Raw genomic sequence first — 22,254 nt, 5'->3', positions numbered from 1 at the left:
AAATAATTACTTTCTAGGTAATAAATAAATAAAACTAAATACGTAAATAAAAAGTAAAATTAGGAGATAGCCTATAGTAAACTAAGCTAAGTTAAAATTGGTGTAAATATTTAAATAAAATGATACACTTAAAATAAAGTGAAGACTTAAGTTAAAATGCTACACTTTTACTAACGTGAGGATGGTACTAAAGTAACTTAGCCATACTTTTATTTAGCGTTGTTGGAAATAATTGTTTAACGCAGTAGCCAGATTTAAGGTGGCCTTAATAAATAATGTATGGTTAATGAAGATATTCATTGCAATTCTATAATCGCAATCCTTTGTGGGGAGTGTGTTAGAAATCAGAAAGGATTGATATTTGTGTCCGACTGTGGGGAATAGCCATTCGGTCATTAGCTTCACTCGAAGCTTTCTATTTTTCTTAATAAATTAAAAGTAAATAACTTAATGCTACTTAGTATAGTAACTATTAGCGTTAATGATAAGTAAAATGAATAATAAAATTAAACTTATGAATTAAATTACTTAAACTAGTAATTGCCTAATAGGCCTTAAGTTCGCGCGTGCATAATATGTACCTGTCAAAGGTAAGAAGTAAATTACCTCAGAGGTTACCACAGCCACGGCGAACAGTTACAGTAAGAGTTTCTCTTTAGCAAGGCCGGCATCTACATTGTAATAAGAAATTAACCCAGAACAAAACTGAATGTTTTAACTCCAAGACAACGACAATTTTAGAATACGTCAACATTTGTGATAAGTGCTTTACATTATTATGTATCTTTGGCCATGTCTAGGGAAAAAGGTAATGTACGGCAATGTCACAAGGTTTTATTAGTGGATCTACTCTTTAATGTAAGTTGTTTTGGTTGTTGAATAATTGTTTTGTTTATTAAATATAAGTAAGATTGAAATTAAAATAAATTCCAATAAGTTTTATATATGAAAATGTGCACAATTTCATGTAGAATACGTCTAAAAACAACCCATGGTTGTAGCTTTTATCAGTTTTGAAATATTTTCATATAAATAACGACAAGTGCCAAAATTTCAACATTCGGTCAACTTTAACTCGACCGAAATGGTAAAAAAACGCAATTGTAAGCTAAAACTATTACATTCTAGTAATATTCAATCATTTACCTTTATTTTGCAACCAATTGGAAGTCTCTAGCACAATATTTCGATCTATGGTGAATTTAGGAAATTAACTTTTTCCATACGTCCTCGCGGTAACTCTTCCGAAAAAGTCATAAATTTTTTCGTCCGATTGTCGTAATGTGCGCACCATTTTAAATTAGCCGTTACATAAAGTTTTATATATGAAAATGTGCGCAATTTCATGTAGAATACAACTAAAAACAACTCATGGTTGTAGCTTTTATCAATTTTGAAATATTTTCATATAAATAACAATAAATAGAAAAAATTTGTCCTTCGGTCAACTTTAACTCGACTGAAATGGTCGAAAACTGCAATTGTAAGCTACAACACTTACACTAGTAATATTCAATCAATTACCTTCATTTTGCAATAAATTGGAAGTCTCTAGCACAATATTTCGATTTATGGTGAATTTTTGAAAACCGCTTTTTTTTACGTCCGCACGTTACAAATTCATGTATCATTTTGTGATAATATTTTCTCTGTGTTGCCTTGATTGTTTTACAATGTGTTATATACCAAAATGATGGCAATTTAGTGTAAAATACAATGGGAAAAAAATGAACTCATTAGCTTTAACCATTTTGCTCAGCGCGATTTGTATACAATTATATATGAAATTTTTTTTCGCACTGTCATATATCCCAATATTTATATATGATAATGATATTTTTTTTATTTCTGATGGTTGCATACTAAACTTTAGTCAATGACAAAAAAAGGAGCCAAAAATGAACTCTTAATCTTGAAAACTAAGCGTGATGTGATTTTTTGAAAACATATTTTCCGCTTCGGAGCTTACTCACGAACGCCGCCGGCATACGGGAGACGATTTTTAAAGATGGCAGAAAAGTTTTTTTCCTCTAAATGTCAGGCTCTACTTGTTCCGTACATCCACACTACAATTGTTGTACAGGAAACATTGTTAAATTTTTTGCAGACCTTGCAAATATCAACTATACTGGCAAGTAACCGCTGAAGGACTCATAGGCAATTCCCCTACTATCTCTCCACCTTGTTATAAGGTGTTGAGTGTTAGGGAGCCCAGGGGGTACAATGTACCTAGAGCACCCACCACTCTCAATGGGTGGGTTGTGGGTTTGTTTGTTTTTCTTTATTTATTTATTTTATTTTTCCTCTCCAGTGCAGGTGATAAGTGTTACAGGCAGCCCCTGGTTAACTGCTGTCTGGTTTTACAGCGCTTGTCTAGCGACGCCATTGACTGGATTTTGGCCGCTGATATCCAGTTAGCAGCGCTAATCTCTGGTTAATGGCACTGATAGTGGCATCGGCCAGGAACAGAATCCCTGCCGTTAACGGGGGGTTGCCTATCTGGTTGTTTTCTTTGGTACTGTATCCAGGGCAAGGATACCTTTTAAAGTTTTGCTAGCCATTGGATAACTCCTTGAGCTACATAACTTCCACTGATGCTTTGTTAGTAATCAGAATACCCCTTTGCTATAAGTAAAGGCGCTCCTGGCTTTACCACTGTGCTGCTATAAGTTAAGTTGAGCAACGAGGCAATTCTCTGCCAGCATTTTGCTCAAGGCTAGCGACTATTTCAGATTCCTTACATGACTATATTTTGGAGTAGAATATGTCCATGTATCCCACCTCCTGTCAGTCTGGAATGAGCTAAGTAATTACTTGGTAGGTTACATATATAAAAATTATATTTTTATGATAAAATAGTTTTATATACACAGGCCAGTCCCTGGCTTATGACGTTCCAAGGTTACAACGCTTTTCAATTATATTCATCAGAAATTATTTCCAGGTTTACAACACTAGTTCCAGGGTTATGATCCTTATTGTGCCGATCTGGCAGAAGAAATATGGTTCCAAAAATGCAAAATAACCAATATTTGAAGGTTTTTGTAATGAAAAATCTAATAAAAATGCAGTTTACATAGTTTTTAATATAGCAGAAGCATTAAAAGTAAGGTTTTCTTAGGATTTTTAACGATTTTCCGGCTTACGACGATTTTCAGCTAATGTGTCTCAAGAACGGAACCCCCGTTGTGTGCCGGGGACTGCCTACTTCCCCTGTAATTGTAGATGGAGTCCTCCCTCCTCCCCGTTGATGGACATACAGCATAAACAAAATGAGGTTGTATGCTAGTAGTTCTTGGTGTTCCTGTTAGTGGGTGGGACCAGTCACATGCACTAAATCTGTGAATCGTTACTTCCAATTTTTTCAATTTTCAAGCTGCCGAGACAAGAAATTGTTAGCTAAGTAATTACTGGGTAAGTATACCGTAGACTCCACCATATTCACGGGGGATAGGTACCCCCCTCCTTGCAAATAGCTAAAATCCATGAATACTCAAGTTCCCTCTAAAAATTTTATATCTCAGTATATTTTAAGTTTTATTGCCAAAAGTGCTTTCAATCAAGAAAATGATATGAAAATAAAGTAATTTGTGAATATTTCTCCGTGAAATATTCCATGAACAGGCAAATTTTCTGCAAATAATTGGTATACGTATATGGTCCATGGAAAAATCTGCAAATCACTAGTCTGTGGATACAGGGGATTGACCGTGATGAAACTATTTTATCATAGAAGTGTCAAATTAACCATGTTTTGGGCTTAATCTTTTCAAAACCATTGTTTTTGATAGTACATCATTGCTCATATGTACTCTTGGCAATAAGAAGTAAATGTTGTCAAATCTATGCACTGTAGTTGTAAGCGCTTGGATTTATTTAACACATAACTTATGCAATATGAATATCATGACGATTGAAAAGACAACTTTTATTGGATTACTGTTCAGCTCTTATTTATTTGTGAGTGATGATATCTTTTTATTGGGCATTTCTAGTAAATGAGAACAAATGTGCTAAATAATGTCATCATATAAAAACATGCTAGAATTCTGTACTGTAGCTGAAGTGTATCTTTTGGAGCATATATTCTGTTTTATAGATAAAATTTACTTATTTCCAGATGAAATTTCTGGTATCCTGCCACAACCAGACATAAGGCAAATGGAAGAAAAGTTGAATCATATGAAAAAGACCATATTCAAGTCTCTTCCTGTATCACGACTAGTCTCTAAAACAGATTCCCCTGCGTTTAATAAAGCTGCACCTCATCTGCTTAACTTCAAAGTACGTATGTATTTTATACATAAATATATATACATAATTTTTTTTTAAATGTGAAATCTTGACATGTTTAAAAGAGATGAGTCATCTAATACTAAATCCACTGGTGTCCAAACTGTTTTGTCAGTGAGTACATAGTTTAATTCTTACTTAATTATTAGAATGTGCTGTTTGTTCATATGCAGAACAAACCTTCGGTCTTAACAATAGGATAATCTTCTAGCGCTAGCTGGAAAACCGGTAGAAACAATCAAAGATTGTAAAACAAGGAATCTTGGTATCTGGTAACTCATGCGTATACGGAGTGGATATGCAAGGTCATCTACCAAGATCGTATCCCAGCAAAATATCAGTCTTTCTTCTACTGCCTTGGAGACTGCTTCGCTTTCCTTTTCCAAGCCGGTTTTTTAATTGTAGCCTGTGCTTTTTTATTTTTATTCAGGACTGAAGCTCCGTGAACATCATCGTTTTTAGTCAAGCCTTTGTTTGCAGTGTTGACCTTCCTTTGGACAGATGCTTTTGCTGTAGCTGGGACTTTTACTCTGCATTGGCATCGGCATGCATACATTCCTTACTCTTAGTATGCTTAGAAAGACATATGTGATACAGTTTGATAATTTCTTTTATGCAACTGTGTATTTACATTTTCAATGTGTCACACATGAGATCAGATGATACTAGAGGTAAGAAGTGCAATTGTAAATCTTTATCTAAGCTAGAAAACTTTTGTCTCATTAGAGAATAGTTTAGTGTTCACTTTCCTCAATAGACGGCGGTGTGCTTTGTTTATGTTTTAACAGCGACATTTAAATGCAGTGTGATCTCCGAAATTCATTAATTTTTTTTTTTTTTTTCATCTCACTACCCTCTACAATCAAAATAAATGACGAAGAAATTAATAGCGATAATTATGAAATACCAAATTTAGGATATGAAAGTTGCCGATAATAATGTGCAAATTCTGAGAAAAATTTACTACTGTATTGACTTACTATTAGGCTAACTCGGGAACGTAGGCTAAATGTGTTAAATAAAGTACACTATTTACAGAAAATTATACATTACTATGTGAAATTATAAAATTATGAAGTTAAAGTAAAGAGTTGTCAGAATTTAGCCAAGTAATAGGCTATGTCGGAAACAAGTTCTATGCATAATATATGACTGAAAATTTATGCTATTAGTCAAAATAAAGAGAATAACACACATAATGACGAATTCATTCGACGACGTGGTCGCTGGAACAGAACCCCGTCGTTAAATGAAGAGTATGTTTATGTATGTGTGTATACGTATGTAGATATAATGATGTCTGCATAAATGCTATAGGATAGGCTTTCATACCTAAAAATAAATACTGGCCTTATGGTTTTGTGGCCAAATTATTGGGCATATAGGTGGATATATCAATCTATAACAAGTAAATAATTCGTTTAAGATGATAGACCTACTTCCGAGGCCAATGGGAGTAATGTCTTATTCCTTTTGTAACTGTTGTAAAGTAACAGAAACAGTTGTGTTAGATCATACAGTTAGCCCTTCTCAAGCATTCGTAGCTGTTTTTGACAGTGGTCCATCATTAGCTCCTTAACCCTTAACCTTGTATGTCTCGAATCAGAAGGTTAGAGATTCATAAACCTACTTTTCAAGTCTTCCCTCTAGAGGTCTAGCCCCTACAGCCTTTTTTGCACCGAAGTTTCATGTATTTAAAAATTAACTCTAAGAGTTCTGCCTTAGTTGAGGTCTTACTCATATTCTCAGTGAAAATTTTACACATGTATCCTTAACTAAAGTTTTGAACTCCCAGTTCAAGTAGGCTGTGTGGATCCTCAGAAGGCCGTGTGCAGATAGGAAGTATCTAGCAAAGTGTAAGTAGAACATTCGGTAGTGATGGTTCTCAGGGAAAGATGCTTTGTAATTTTTCTTATATTTTACCCCCATCAAATTCCTAATATCCTCCCCACACTCTTCACACAGAAAAGTTCAGTTTGGAAGGGTATAGGCAGCCCCCAGTTAATGACAGGCTTTCCGTTCCTGGGGGCCTGACGCTAACTGAAAATGGTCATTAACCGAAATTTAAAAGTCTACGGGAGCCACAATCCACCTTACGGTGCCCTAGACTTGTTAACGATGCCTTAGTCAGTGTCATGGCACATAGTTTGCCCTAATATGTAATAACTCACATGAAAATGTGGAATTTAATTTGCCTAATCATATACTAGGGTCTGCAAGGTAGTTCTACAAATTTTTAGTGTCAGATTCAATGAACATGGTAAATCTTGGGGAGAGAGAGAATCCATCTCTCTACTATCATATCTTCTAGTTAAATAAGTTAAAAAAGCAAAAGAAAATGATAGAAGTATTGTTAGTAACATTATAATTTTGCTTAAACGCTACAGCCATAAACAACTGAACGATAACAGTTGTTTTGCTACAACAACCGAACCGAATCTGATATCAACACTGTTTTGCTTGCATTTCAGCCATTGTATGTTAGTAAAAAATTTACCATAGTTATGTTACAGATGGCGTTACTTAAGTAGAACAGGACTTGAATGTTTTTGCATTATACTTTTATTTGCCATGGAGAAAATATTGGCAAGGAAATACGAGTACGGTACTGCTAATTTTAAGCTGCAGATGTAACTGAACCTGAGAAAATTAAATGTTCACATTGCTAATGACCACAAATTATCTTGCTTTAGCAACAGCAACAGGGATGCAACTCTACCGGAAATAATCATGGAGAAAAAAGTATTTTAATAAAAAAAAAAAAAACTGGCCATGAAAGAACACTGATAGAAGATAAATACTTAAATCTCGTGTTATTATGAAATAGGATGAAAATAACAAACGGAATATGTTTTTTTACACAAAAATGCTCCCAACACCATCTGTTAAAAAAAAAAAATAATAGAGTTTGCAACAATTCGTATTGAAGTCATATTTCAACTTAAAAGCGCTTTGTATAACGAAAATTAACCTTGTCCCATATAAATGGAGTTTCCAGAGATCTTTTACGCTAAATAAAAGCAAGAAAATCACTGAATAGAGCTAAATAGGATGCAATAAACCTGCCTCTGCCCTCGGCTAATTTTTCCAAACCACAACATTGATCACTTTGTTTGTATAACTTTTTATGTTTCAGTCCTATACCCAGAGTTTTTTATGGGGTGGGTCGTTTTTCCCAAAACTACCTTTTTTTTTCTATAAATGTCATTGCATATATAGGTATGTACAAGATTAAATACTTGAAAATTTTATTTTATTTATACGTATTAAGAAGAAAAATTTGGTACGTGGTCTATGTCCTTTGGCCCGATTAGATGTTATTCAAAGCACTGACTTTGGATAACAAAAATTTACTTATTGGTAATGTTGAAAGTTTGCACTGTAATTCAAGACTATTTCTTCAGTTTTATTGATTTATTCATTTATGTTAACAGTAAATGCATATTACTTTATTTGTTTTGTTATGTACTTTGACTTAAAAAAAAACAAAAATTAAAAAATTAGTTATTGCTTAGTGAGTAACAAAAAAAGAAAAATTAGTTATTGCTTAGTGAGTACAGTTCAATGAAAAGATAGTAACAAAGTTTGGGGATTGTTTGACACACACACACACACCCCTGGTACAGACTGTGTTTGTATTTTATGAGTCTCAGTGTTATGGCTAAGTACCGATAACCAGACAATTTATTAACAAAAAGAATAACTCAAGTTTTTTCCACAAGACACATTTAAGTTATATTTCAACTTTTAAACACTTCATATAACAAAAAATGATCATGTCCTATATAAATAGAGTTTCCAGAGATTAATTACACTAAATAGAAGCATGAAAATTGCTCTGAATTGAGTTAAATAAGGCGAACTAATCTTACCACTGCCCTCAGCTGAATTTTCCAAACCAAAACATGATTGGTTTGCTGGTATTTTATAATACAATAGTTATGTAAAACTACATACAGTATTATTGGATACAGCAAAGTAAAGGATAACTTTTAAAAAAGCCAAGGAAAAGATGCATATTCTTTATGTTTGTATTTTATGAGATAGTCTCAGCACTTAGTCTAAGCCCCTGATAACCAAACAACACACTATAAACCCTATAGAGGATAAAACCCTATTATGAATATATTGAACAAGCGCTGTAAAACCGAAATACCGGTAAGCGATACCAACAGTAACCAAGGGCTGCATGTATTTGGATAGTTGCTATGCAACGAGGCCATCAAGTCATGAGCATGTCCTGTCTCAACAAGTTTATTCATATTACTTCCTTTTCACTAAGTCATTCAGTTTTTCAGAATGGCAAAGGATAAGTTCTGTCAACCTGTAGGTCACGCACTTCCACTTCCCAGTACAGTACTCCTTTAGTCAAGTAAAGTTTTCTCCTTTTCTCATGTGAGTTGAATTCTTAGCAGTATGGATTCATCTGCTTGGAATTAGAGTACTGTAGTTCTCCCATATTTGAATGACTGGTTTGTTTATCACCAATGTGTTATGAAGAGAAATTTGTTTTATGTCTAGTCTTGAGCATGGACATTTTGTCAAGGTTGACTATCCATGCTTTTCTAACCCAGTCAGTTGTTCATCTGAGGATTAGGAGCAACTATATATATTGTGGAGTTTTTTTTCCAACAGGTAGAAGGATAACAATTTTCTACCACCATTTGAGAACTTTATGGGTTATATAGACCTCAAGAACCTTTACACTGACCTCAGATGTCTTGCAGGCAGATTGAGGAGCCATTCTGAGAAACTTTTGATGTTAGATTAGAATAGTCTTATGCAAGTCTTGATTCTCACCTAAGACGACAAGGAGAGACACATCAAGAATTTTCTTCAGGTTAGCAAAGAAACTACCTTTTCATTTGGACAGAGTCCAGCAACGTTACTCCACTTCCACATTTTGTCCTAAGAAGAAACTTTGGTAATGAAGACCAACTCAGCAGTAAGGACAAGGTCTTGAGTCAGATAGTCTCCTCTGCCTCAGTTTTGCCAGGTGTGGAACCTTAGGGAGACCCAAACACCCCTCTGTTCATGACTGCCTGAAACACTACACTACCAGTTTACTGCCCTTCATGCCAGGATCCTCAGGCATGGGCAGTAGATGCCTTCCTTCTAGAATGGTTGAATTTAGACCTTTAGTTTTTCCTCAGTTGGCTGTTTTTGAGGAAATACTCAGGTTGTGAACATTGCAGATCACTAGGATGATTTTGTTAGTGCATTCTTGGCCCCCAAGGATTAATTCCCCTAACTTTCTTTCACAGTGGTAGATGTTCCTCTTCTTTTGTCCAGGAAGGAATATTTCATCAAACCTCCACATACTTCGTCTCACCATATGGAGATTGCCTATTGCCCGTTACAGTGTTTCCCTCGTATTCGCGGGGGATGGGTACCAGACACCCCCGCGAATAGCTCAAACCCATGAATAGTTAGAAATCCCCTCTAAAAGTGCTTATATCTGTCTATTTTGAAAGTTCAGATACCAAATGTATACTTGAAGTATCATCCTACATCAAGTATACCATTGAATTGGTATTATTAATATCATTTCAAAGTTATCTGAAACATTTTATCATTAGAAATATACAGAGAGAGAGAGAGAGAGAGAGAGAGAGAGAGAGAGAGAGAGAAAGAGAGAGAGAGAGAGAGAATAACTCCTTATGATATCGAAAGATTGAAATGAACTTCTATTGGCAACACTTCTTCTCCTCCCATAAGTACATATATCTTTTCCAAAGAGAGAAAGAGAGGGCTGAACAAGTAAATATTTGTCTGTCTATCAGTTCTTTTGCTGAGAGAGAGAGATAAAAGGAAGAAATAGAAACACCAAATGTATACCTTGTGTAATATCCTACATCAAATTATCCTTAAATTATTATCATATTACTGTATTAATCTTAGAGACTGTATTAATATAATTTCAAAATAATCTAAACATTAGTACCCTTATAGGTATATACGTACATACATTCGTACTTCTAACACTTGCAGCCGAGAGAGATAGAGAGTTACCTCTATGACATGTGCAGCTTGTAGAGAGAGAGAGTTGTCCTTATAATATTTAAAGGAGTGGAATGGAAAGGTTATTGTATTTAAAATACTCACATATGAATTTTGTAATTACAGTTATAGTATTATTATTATACATATAGTATTATTGTTGGAAAATATTAATAATAAACTTCTTACATACATGTACCATAAACAGATCTCATCTCAGTAAGAGAGAGAGAGAGATAGAGAGAGAAATTGCATAAATACCATTAAAATCATTGACCATTATATGGCACTTCTCCCGTCCCGTCACAATTACTTGACATATTTGACAGCCTCACGAGTTGTGGGCTTCTCTGGAGTTGAGAGAAGGTAGGGAAATTGATACTACAAAGAAAGAGGAAGGAAAGACTTTTCATTTGAAATAATTACATACATATACCATACAAATTTTCTTTTCTCAGTAAGAGAGAGAATTTATCCTTATGTAAGTGAAACAGAAAGGTTATTTTTTTCTTTTTAAAATACTACCAAATACAAATTTTGTAATTACAGTTTTATAATTATATTAACTGAAAATATCAGTAAACATATTACATACTAGTACCATAAAAATTCTTTCATCTCGGTAAAAGAGAGAGAGAGAGAGTTTACCTCTGTTCTCTCAGAAATGTTAATTTTTATGTATACACTTCTGATGTTTCCAGGGTAACAGAGGGAGAGAGTATCACTATGACATACATATCTTGTGTGGCAAAAGAGAGAGAGAGACAGTTATCCATATTTAAAAGTGAAATGGATAGATTATTGTATTTCTTTAAAATACTGTCACATATGATTATTGTTATTATTTTAAAGTATTAATAAACTTTAGTACATGTACTATGAAAATTCTCTTGTCTCAGTGAGAGAGAGAGAGAGAAATTACATGAACACCTAGTGACAACAACACAACAACTCGTCCCCCTCCTGTCACATTACTTGATATATTTGACAGCTTTAGTACCTGGAGTTAGAAAAAGAGAAGACAGGGATGTCCTTCATTCTTACAAAATATTTTAAATTTATAAACTAAAATCTTACTAATTCACTATAGTATTTTCTTTAATGAATTGACATTATTGCTGTTTACATTAATATTACTATTTGAAAATAGTAAATCATTTATTTATCATGCAAAAAACATACTTCTCTGTAAGAGAGAGAGAGAGAGAATTTTTATTTTTATTACGATGATATCATTTAATCTTATTAAACCTACTAATACAGTATTAGTCAATATTAATTATTTGAAAATTAGTTAATAATTTTTGTATCAAAAATGTATTTAGTCATGAAAATAAAATCAAAATACACTAATTAGTGATTATGTATGTCAGAAAACCCCTCGAATAGGCTAATTCCCCACAAATAATGGGTAGATATGGTCCAGAGAGAAATCCGTGAATACAGGGGCCCCACTGTATAAGCTTAAGGTATTTCTAGAATGACCAAGGAAGCAATCCTTAATTCTAGAAGGCCCTCCACTGTGAAAATTGTGTATTAGTAACAATGGTTAGTTTTTGATGTCAGTGCTTGACCCATTCCACTAGACGTCTTGATTCAAGCTCTACCAGTATCTCAGATACTCAAAACAGTTTCCTGTCACAGTGTTCAAGGATACCATTTTACATTGCTTTCAGTTCTGCATCATGCTGAAAGTAATGTTGCTCATGATTTAAAGTTTGAAGAGATTTTCAATCTTTTGTGCTGGGAATTACACCTTGGAATCATGTGATGCAAGGAAATATAAACGCAAGTTGTTCATACGCGAACAAACCTTTGGTCTTAACAATAGGATAAATTCTAGCGCTTAGCTGGATCCGGTTAAAAAACAGATGAAAGCAAGGAATCTTGTGATATCTGGCATGTGTAAGCAAGGAATCTTCTGATATCTGGGATGCATGCATATATCGGGTGAAGGCTTCACCTACAATCACGCCTCAGTCTTTCTTTGACCGCCTGGGCGAGAGTAGTGTTTACCTCCCTTGGCCTTTACCCGGTTCTTTGCCCGTTTCGCTTGCGTTTCGTGTGTGTGCGTGTGTTTGAGAGATATGGCTGCTTCTGCTCCTTCTCGGCCTCGTCAACGTGTGTGCCCCGGAATTCCAGGTTTTCCGTGTTCTCATCTTTGGCTTCGGCAGCCAACGTTGTGCAGTAGGTGCCATTCTAATTTTTGTACTTGAATCCTTGCACAGGATGCCGGGCATGACCTTAGAGCAGTGGAAGTCATTTTATGGCTAGAGAGAACATCGGAGGGTTCGACTCTTCCTTCATGGGAAGGTTTCTCACCCCTTCCTGATGTTTCGTCTCCTGCACCATCAACCCCCATAGTAGAATAGTTCCTGTGTCTCCTCCCTTTTCTTCCTTTGATTCTTCGCTGGGAGTATCAGGAGGCCAACAGGCTGATGTTTGCATGTGGGCCCTTCTTTTTAGGGAACTATTTTGATTCCCAAGAAGGGGGAGGCTTTATTTTATCATAATTTTCATTTCTTCCAGAATTGGTGGCGTCCAAGATGGTGGCGATTGTAAGACGCTCGGGCTAGGGGGTCCCCGTCCTGGAGGGGTTGCTTGCACGCCGTTTGGAGGCTCGCTACCCCCCCTCTTCCTCAGGCTGGCCTGGCTATCCCCCCTTCTCCCAACCTCGTCTTCGTGGGTAGTCGAGGTCAGCCATCTTGTATTACTGCACCGGTGACTGTTGCCACTTCTTCGAGTCAGAGGGAAGCGGTGATGTCCTGGGATCCATCGTTGTGTATTCCTCCACCAGTGCTCCCAGTCATCATCCGAGCTCTGCCTCTCTCCGTCATGACGTCATCTCTGCCGCCCCGTTCACTACTTCTTCCTCCCATGTCATCAGAGCCTTCTCATGCAGATCAGTCTGAGGTTATATGCCAGGCAGTGCTTAAGAGGTTGGACTCTGTTTTGGATGTTAAGTGGGCTGCCTTGTCGGTTGGGAGCATTGGAAGGAAATGCATTGCTTCGTCCTCGTCTCCTGCAAGAGATCGCTTGTGGAACCAGTGCTATCTTCTCCCTCTTCCCCCTCTACGCCACGGCGTATCAAGTGTTGAAAGGCTATGCAGCAGGAGTGTTTGACCTGCCCCTCACACTGATGCTTCTTAGCATTCGATTCCCGAGGATTCTTCTTCAATCTCAGTGTCCAAGATTCCTCTCCAACTCACGTTTGTAAGTCGGCCACGCCCGTGGCCATTCACAGACATGTTAATGAATCATCTGTTGGAGGAGAATGTAGTGATGTTCGTATTGTTATAGTGGGTTCGTCTCGGGAGCCGATGCGTGAACCCAGCCCAGACAGGTTAGTTGGTGTTTTGGGCTGTTTGGCTGCTGATCCTTCTCCGTTGCCAGAGCAGGAGGAGGGAGACACAAGAGTTTTTGTCTTCCTTTTCGGAAGTTGTTGATCTCATGCGTGGGTTCAACAATTTGGAAAGTACGTCTCGGGCTCAGTCGTCTTCCCTCCTTCATGCTTGGAAGCCTTGGTAAGAGCTACGCAGGATCCCAATCCTCTCTCCAGCTTCCCTTGGGTTAACGCCTCTGTTTCGGACCGGGATGGTTCGCTTCACTCTAGAGGCTCTGTCAAGTTACTACCGCCTCTCACGGGGCTAGGAAGTACTATGCTACAAACTCTACTTTTTTTAATGTTGCGCTACCTTATCCCAGACGTCATTCGCCTGAAGTCGGGATTGTCTTTGGAGCAGGTGTAGCTGGTGGCTCCGTCCTTCTCTCTGCAGGGTGCCTCAGCATTGAATCTATGGCAGTCTCCATGCTGCTCACAGTTTCTTGTCTGGACTTCTGGTCTGTGGTCATTGCCAAGATAGCTCCTGACAGGTCCCCAGAAGAGTTGGTGTTTGCTTCCTCTCTTGTCAATCTGTTGCAGTCCGGGGGCAAGGCGTTTTCCTATATGGCTCACCTCAGTGGTAGTTTATGGGCTATCCTGCCACTGATTAGAATGCGATAGGCCAGTGTCGTGCTAACACCAAAGACAGACTGGTGTGTCAGGCCTTGTCGTAGGTCCAAGTCTTGTCCTCGGAGACATCCGGCTCCTCCTCCCCCTGTCCAGCAGTAGTCAAGAGGACTGTTGCTTGGTAGGCCATCGAGGAATTCGAGTTCAGCAGGGCCTTCCCGTTCGACTCACCCTTGGTCAGAGGATCAACGTCCCTTTTGTTCCCGTTCCTTTGGGCCAAGATGGGGCCCAAGGGGCAGAGGTATGGGGCCCTCGGTAGGTTAGGCGCCTCCCCTGGGCCAGAGGGGGGGGGTTTGCCTAGCAAGCCATTGGGCCAAGTGGCAGAGAAGTGGGTGGTAGATATCCTTCGGGTGGGGTACGTACTGCCATTCGATTTCTCTCCCCCTCTGTCGGACAAGCCGCAGCTCACGGAGGCATATCCTCCAGATTCTCTGAGGTTCTTGGCTCTTCGGGAGGAGGCGCAGAAGATGCTGGACAAATTGCGATAGAGGAAGTGGTGCGCCCGTCTCCATTTTACAGTCACATCTTCTTGGTGCTCAAGGTATCGGGAGGATGGAGACCAGTGATCGACTTCTCCACCTGAATCTCTTCATCACAATTCAAGATGGAGATCCCGCGTTCGGTGCTGGCTGCTGAGAGGGCAGACGACTTCATACTGTTGATACACTTAGGGGATGCATACTTCCAATCCCTGTGCATCTGACGTCCAGGAAATTCCTTCGCTTCTCTCTTGAGAATAAGGTCTTCAAGTCCAAAGTCCTGTGCTTCGAACTGACAACAGCCCCTTAAGTGTCCACAAGGGTCTTCTCTCGTGTCAAGTTGGACCCATGTTCAGGGGATCTGTTTGCTGAACTACCTCGACGGTTACTTGGTCTTGGCAGTTCCAGGTCAAAGCTGCTGCAGAACAAGGATCGTTTACTTCGTTTCTGTCTGGAACTGGGCATTGTGGTCAACCAGGAATATCGAACATTGTACCCAGTTAAAGGATTCTCTACTTGGGCATGGTCATCGATACGGCGGTAGAAAAAGTTTTTCCTGTTGAACCAGAGATTGGAGAAGTTGCAGGTGGGGGCGGTCAACTTCCTGTCGGAACCACATCAGTCAGCACATCAGTGGCAGGTTCTTCTGAGAGTGTTGTCATCCCTGGAGAGGCTGGTCCCTCATGGGCGTCTTCTTCTTCTTCGGTCTCTGCAATGGAGACTGGGGGAATTCTGGCCCCCTGGCGGGGGACTCACCTCTGTTAATGTTCCCTCTGTCTATGGAAGTAAGAGAAGACTTTCGATGATGGTTGGACGACCAGAATTCTTCGAAGGGTGTCCCTCTGCATTCTCTTCCTCCTGACTTCCTGTTCTCAGACACCTCCCTCGCAGGTTGGGCGGCCTTATGTAGGCGACCTCATCACTTCAGGCATTTGGAGGACAAGCAGCAACCTATCAACATCTTGGAGTTGAAGGTAGCCTCCCTGTGTCTGAAGAAGTTCAGGGAGAAGGCAGAATGTCATTCTGTCATTCTCTTGTCGGACAACACCATGGTGGTAACCTATGTGAGCAAACAGGGACGCCTGGTTTCTTGTCAACTTTCATGCCTTGACCGTCGAGGTTCACCAGTGGGCGGCCAGCAGTTTGGTGGAGCTCTCAGCCAGGTATATCCCAGGAAAACTGAATGTAGTCGCAGTCAAACTCAGACGTCGGGATCAGATCCTAACACTGAGTGGTTGTTTCATCAAGTGGTAGAACACAAGCTTTTCCAGGTTTTGGGTAGACCCATGTTGGATCCTTTTGCGACTGGCTTCAACAAGAAGATGGAGATTTTCTGTCAATGGTCCCAGATCCTTTAGCATTGGCGGAGAACGCATTCCAACATCCCTGGGATAACATGGAGGTGTATGCCTTCCCTCAGTTTTGTTTGATCCGTCAAGTTCTGAACAGGCTAATGAGTTCACAAAGTCTCAGGATGACTTTGGTAGCCCCTCTATGGCCTCAAGCGGAGTGGATCCCAGATCTGCTGTAGTTATTGTCAGAGGTTCCAAGGGAGATGTCCCCCTTGCAACATCTCCTGTGTCAGCTCCATGCAAAATGTTCCACCAGTCAGTAGAATCCCTGTCTTTTCTTGGTTGGAGACTTTCAAGTTTCTCCTCCGAACGAGTGGCTTCTCTCAGAGGACGGCAGGGCATGTGTCCAACAGTCTCAGGGAGTCGACCTCCAAGGTTTCCAAGGCAATAAGCGATCTACTGTGATTGGTGTCGTAACAGGGTTTTTCTTCACTCGCAACCTCTTTCAACAATTAGCAAACTTTTAACCTTCCTCAGAGACGAGAAACGTTTGCCCGTTTTTGCCGTTAGAGGCTACAGGGCGGCCCTGAGTTTGATGTTACACCTTAAAGGTATCAACAACTCTTCCTGGTAACTTTCTTTGCTAGTTAAGGGGTTTGAGCAGTCAAGTTTTAGAGAGCTTAAGCCTCACACGTGCATGTTTCCTCAGTTCTCACATGCTTCACTAAGGACCCATATGAGCCCTTGTGTTGCTCAGCTGACAGAAACTTGACGCTCAATGCAGTTTTCCTTCTGGCCTTGGCATCTTCTGGGAGGGTAGGAGAGCTCCACGATCTGAGCTATGATGTGAAGTACGCCAGGGGTTGTCCTTCGAATTTGTCCTGGATTCCGTGGCCAAGACCCAAAATCCCTCTGTGCACGATTACAAGCTCACTTAATATTCCATTCCATCACTGAATGACTTGTGGGTGGTGATGCTCAAGAGCGTTTGTTGTGCCCTGTCTGGGCCCTGCGTTGCTATCTTTAGCTCTCGGCACCTTGGTCCAGGCTGCCGGAGACTTATTGTTAAGGGAAACCATCAGACGGGCATACTTGTCTCTTGATTCCACCACCACATCTGCGCAGGCTAGAGCGCATTACGTTAGGGGTACTGGTACCTCTCTGGCATTCAATAGGAACTTGGCTGTACATAGAGGGCTGAGTGCTGGTACTTCATTACGCCAGTCCACGTTCACCTTTTTCTATCTTAAAGATGTTGCCCACAGATCTGCGGACGCATTTTCCCTGGGTCCTGTGGTGGCTGCCCAACAGATTGTGTACTTATAGTTGCCCCTAACAGGGCAGTTTTGTATCTTTCCTAAGATGATTGTGTGGATGAGAGAATGCGGGAGTTGGCTGGTCTCCTTCTTTCTCTTGTACCTTTCCTTCTTCCTTCGGGCGGGTTAAGGAATAGACGCGTCATTCGCTGGACTGGTCTGATACAATGAGTAAGGTAGTCATGCTGATAGTGTGGTCACTTATTATGCAAATGTCATACCCTCTATTCAGTAGCATAAGTTCTACTCATAGGCAAGGAGGAGTTGAGAGTAACGCAAACCATTGGTGTGTTGGTTTGCTATTAGACAGTCAACGTTTCTCTTTGGTTCCCTATGCAATGATTCTCCCAAATATCACTGTACATCACTCAGGATCTGAGTGGTTAGAGATCAGTTTATCTAGCTTCTCAACGGCTTCAGTCCCTCTCCAGAAGTCATTTCTTCTGGAAGCTGGACTGATGGGTAGGCCCCAGCCGGTCAAGGATGTCTTGTACCTCCCTCCAAGTATGAGTCTATTCTATTGTTAAGACCGAAGGCTTGTTCGCGTATGAACAAATGACAAATTTTCTATGACAATTTGTATTTTTCATAGCTACAAACCTGAGGTCTTAACGTTATACTGCCTGCCTCTAGCCGCCCCTCTGTTTGTTAAGACATCCTGAGTTGGGGAAAGACTTGAGGCGTGATCGTAGGTGAAGCCTTCACCAGATATACGCACGCATGCCAGATATCACAAGATTCCTTGCTTTCATCTGTTTTTTAACCGGATCCAGCTAGGTGCTAGAAATTATCCTATTGTTAAGACCTCAGGTTTGTAGCTATGAAAAATACAAATTGTCGTAGAAAATTTGTCATTTTTTGGATGTTAACATAACCTTGGTCAATTCCTTTGACAAGGCATCACTTAAGAACTTTGAAGACACCTTTCTTTTAGCTCTTGTCGCAGTGTAATAATAAGCCTCAGGCATTTTCTTGTAAGGGGCTTTGATTTAGTGGCAACCCCTCTTTTCTTTCTTTGCTCAGAGAAAGATATAGAGGAGTAAGCCCTTCCCAGTCATGTTTACAGTGCCTAATATAACTGCTTACGTAGCTAATGAAGAAGTGGCTGTCATTATGTCAAGGTTAGACCTAGTAAGAGGTTATTGTAGTAAGTATCACGCACTATCTCTTTCTTTGGCTTTGGTCTTGTGCCAACCTCTCATTCATTGCTTATAGGTTACACTTGGAATTGTAAGCCCTTCCCAGAATTATGACAGTGACTAATTTAACTGCTTAGGTAGCAATGGAATAATGGCTGTCTTATGTCTAGTTAGAACTCTTAAGGGTTTTCCTGGACAGTCATCAACCTGTATAAGAGTTAGGAATTTATCTGCGGTGTTAGTAGGCCAAACACTTCTATGTCCAAAATGGCTAAAGTCTATGCAAAGGCAGTTGATTCCTGGGCTTTTACCATTTTTGAAAATAATCCTCATGGCTTTCATACCGTAAGCATGCTTTATTTCCTATAAAACCTCTCACTAAAGAAGGTGTTTTTGCAGCCCAGGGGAGATGTAACTGTTGTTGATTCAAACTACATTTGTAAAATGTTCAAATATAGTATGAAGCCATTAGTCCTATTGTTGTGGCAGGGACGTTTTCTCCCTAACCAAATATGATAGTAATCTTGCTTTCTATGTTAATTGTTAAGAGATCCTGCTATTTAATTTTGGGAGTGTGAAGGTACACATTGGTGTACAGAGGAGCATACCTTCATATATGAAGTTGGTAGTTATCTTTAGTTTTGGACTGTCAGTTATGGGCTTTCAACTCAGGCACAGGAGTCAAGAGTTCTCTATGAGTTAATCCTTTTTTCCCCTGTATGGATCATCTGACAAGTCTCACTAAAAAGGCCTTGCACTCTTGTGATGCTAACGTTTGGCAACAGTAATACTAGCCAGTAAGGATCGCATAACAGGCAGGAATGCTGAGAAGTTTCTTCCCCTCATTAAAATTGGTTTATTTTGCTTGGATGAACATTATTTGTCAGGCTGCACTAACCCACCATTCTCATTCCATGTGGTAGTCAGCTAACTTGAACAGTAGGTTAAGATTCATTCTAAATGATGGTTATTTTCATGATAAATTAATTATTGGGATACTTAACTACAGTCAGAGTGGAAACCCACCCAGCCTTCCCATATCTTAATGGGTGATCATGAAGGATTCTGACAAGAATGTAAACATTCCAACGCCAGTCTAGTGGGAAATAGATGATTACCGAGACATTACTAGCATGTTAGCCAAGTGTTTTGTTTTATTTTGAATGTTGACCACACCTAATGTCATGAAAATGTAAGCAAACTTACAGAAGGCAAGTAAATAAGTGATTAATTTTAAATTAATCATGAATATTTTAATCTGCTACAAGAATTTATGAATTTTAGGATCTTGTTGAAAGGCTACATTTCTTAGGCATTGAATTTTTTTTCTACATTTCATTATTATATACATTTTTCCAGCACCCTGTCCAATATGTAGTGTTGGAGGTCTATTCTCTTGCTTTATAATTACCATTATAATGTTCTCATTCTTGATGTTCCCTATAAAGTTCCTTTCTAAAGAGATGCTGTCCTCCATGATGTGGACAGCTACATATAAAGGGAAAGGTAATTGATCTCCAACTATATGTTTAAGTAGAAAGTACAACCCATATGCCTTACCCTCAGGGTTCGATCACTCACAGTACTGAAGGAAGATAAACTTTTCACCTACCATGTAAATAAATGCTCCACTGGATCCATATGGCTATCACAAAAGTTTGGACTCTTCAACAGCTCAACGTCTTACCTGAATTGGAATTCAGATGCATTATGATTGAGCTTGGTATTGACCATTAACATTTATAGCTAATAAATTTTTTATTCAGACCCTTCAATTATATAATTTTGTACCTCCCATCAGATCTGATTCATAGGGTAGAGTGAGATGGACAGGTATTACCAAGTAGTTCACTTGTTCTCAAGTGCAAATGGACACATGAATCTCCTACCTTTGTTATAAAGATGTGGTGTTTCTAGGGTCATCACAACTATTATGTGGGTTCAGTATAAATGATGGATTTGTTTACAGAAATGTTTCATGCTGAAAATACTTTGTCATCTTAGGTGATTTCTGTATGTTTTTATTTTGAGTGGTTTATGAATCATTTTTTATTTCTTTTACTCTACAGAAAACTCTGATAGAACAGTGTACACAACTTGCAGAAGCAGAACAGTGGACTAGTCTAGTAGATTATTGTTTGCTTGCATGGTCATATGTACGTGCAACTCCTGTCTGGGACTCAAACCATCACAATAACACCAGAAAACTGTGTTTTAAGACTTTAGCACAGTATTGCCTTCAGGGATTGAAAGAAGTTCAGTGGACACGAGATCAGCTTGAAAACCTCCTAAGAAAGTAAGTCATTCTTGTTCTGTTTTAAGGTTAGATTGAAATCTGGGTCACCTTCATTTGTTACATAGTATGCTAGGTCTTTTCATCATATATTTACATTGATATGTACTTTATAATTTTCAGGCTTGAACAGTGCCAAGCAGATCATGATGTTGGGAACTGCATTGAGCATGTGAGAACTGTGATGAGCAATCAGGAGTAATATAATTATGGTGTGCATTTTACACACAGGTTTAATGGTAATTTTTTTTTCTCTGAGTTTATTTTAACTTTGTTGCATTATTCTTTGGTAGTATGCAAAAAAGTGTTTTCGTATGTGGGCTCAAAGGAGTTTGCAGTTTTAAGAATTCTGAATGAAGTTTGTATAATTTTGGTATTTATTCAAGTTTTTACAGTACTCTATTAATTCGTGTTTTATCATATTAATGATTTGAAAAATTGTTACCTTACTTATGGAGTATTAAGAGGTTATATATGAATGTTCCTAGGTTTGGTTATTTAGTCTTGAAGTAGTTTAGTTGTTGCCATCAGGAAAATACTAGGTTGCTTATGAATTTTTTGATGTTGCTCTAGTTAAAATATGATTAATGAAGCCTTAGCCCCATACCTTTGTGTAGACTAGTGTTTTGTGCACATTTTCACTACCTGTATGTGTATATTATTGAAAGTGTATGTTAATAGTATGATTTACATTTTGTTTACTACGATTTTATAACCTCTTAATGGAACATTTGTACATAGACTCTTAATGTCTAAGCTTATCATATAATAATTTTGCTGACATTTATTGTATAAAAATGTGTAGGATAATTCTAAGGTGTATTTAATCTTAGTCTTTCCTCAGTGTAAGGGATCATAAATTTTGCACAGTTGGAAGTTGGTGTTATTGAGATGATGAATAAAGGAATATTTTCTACATGGAATTTTGGTATACTATAAAGTAAAGGACACCAGGATTTCAGCCTTAGGCATATAGGCATATGCTATTTTATAATCTTTCATGTGTTGTCCATTTTTGGGATAGCCAATATATATGTGTATATATATAATACTGTGGGCCCCCTGTATTTGTGTTCTCCGGATTTGTGGAATCGCACATTCACAGATATCTTTATGGACCATATCTACCCATTATTTGCGGTGTTTTTCTATGAGAAATATCCACAAATTCCTGTTTTTTTTAATAAATTTCATCATTAAATGCACTTTTTCAGATAAAACTATTAAAAAACGTATAAAAATTTTTAGTGGGTTTTTCTTGAGTTTTAATTAACAAAATAGGCCATTTTAAGCATTTATATAAGGGTTCCAACTATTCGCGGGTGGGGGGGTTGGTTCTGGTATGCATCCCCGAGAATACGGGGAATAACTGTACTATATGTATAAGTAATATGTATATATATATATATATATATATATATATATATATATAT

General features: G+C 38.4%; 1 protein-coding gene across 2 annotated transcripts in view; it reads left to right on the top strand.

Moving 5' to 3' along the window:
* LOC135202251 (uncharacterized) overlaps positions 1-21,737 on the top strand; it is an 82,002-nt gene extending 60,265 nt beyond the window's left edge. For both annotated transcript variants that reach the window (XM_064231545.1, XM_064231534.1), the window contains exons 4-6: positions 4,121-4,284; positions 20,598-20,824; positions 20,945-21,737. In XM_064231545.1, the coding sequence (XP_064087615.1) occupies positions 4,121-4,284; positions 20,598-20,824; positions 20,945-21,023 (470 nt within the window). In that variant the 3' untranslated portion in view covers positions 21,024-21,737. The remainder of the gene's footprint in view (positions 1-4,120; positions 4,285-20,597; positions 20,825-20,944) is intronic.
* Positions 21,738-22,254: the final 517 nt, after the last annotated feature.

The sequence above is a fragment of the Macrobrachium nipponense genome, chromosome 23 (genome assembly GCF_015104395.2).
Source record: "Macrobrachium nipponense isolate FS-2020 chromosome 23, ASM1510439v2, whole genome shotgun sequence".
Lineage (NCBI taxonomy): Eukaryota > Metazoa > Arthropoda > Malacostraca > Decapoda > Palaemonidae > Macrobrachium > Macrobrachium nipponense.
The sequence above is the reverse complement of the archived record's forward strand: the minus strand, read 5'-3'. Positions and strand labels throughout refer to the sequence as shown.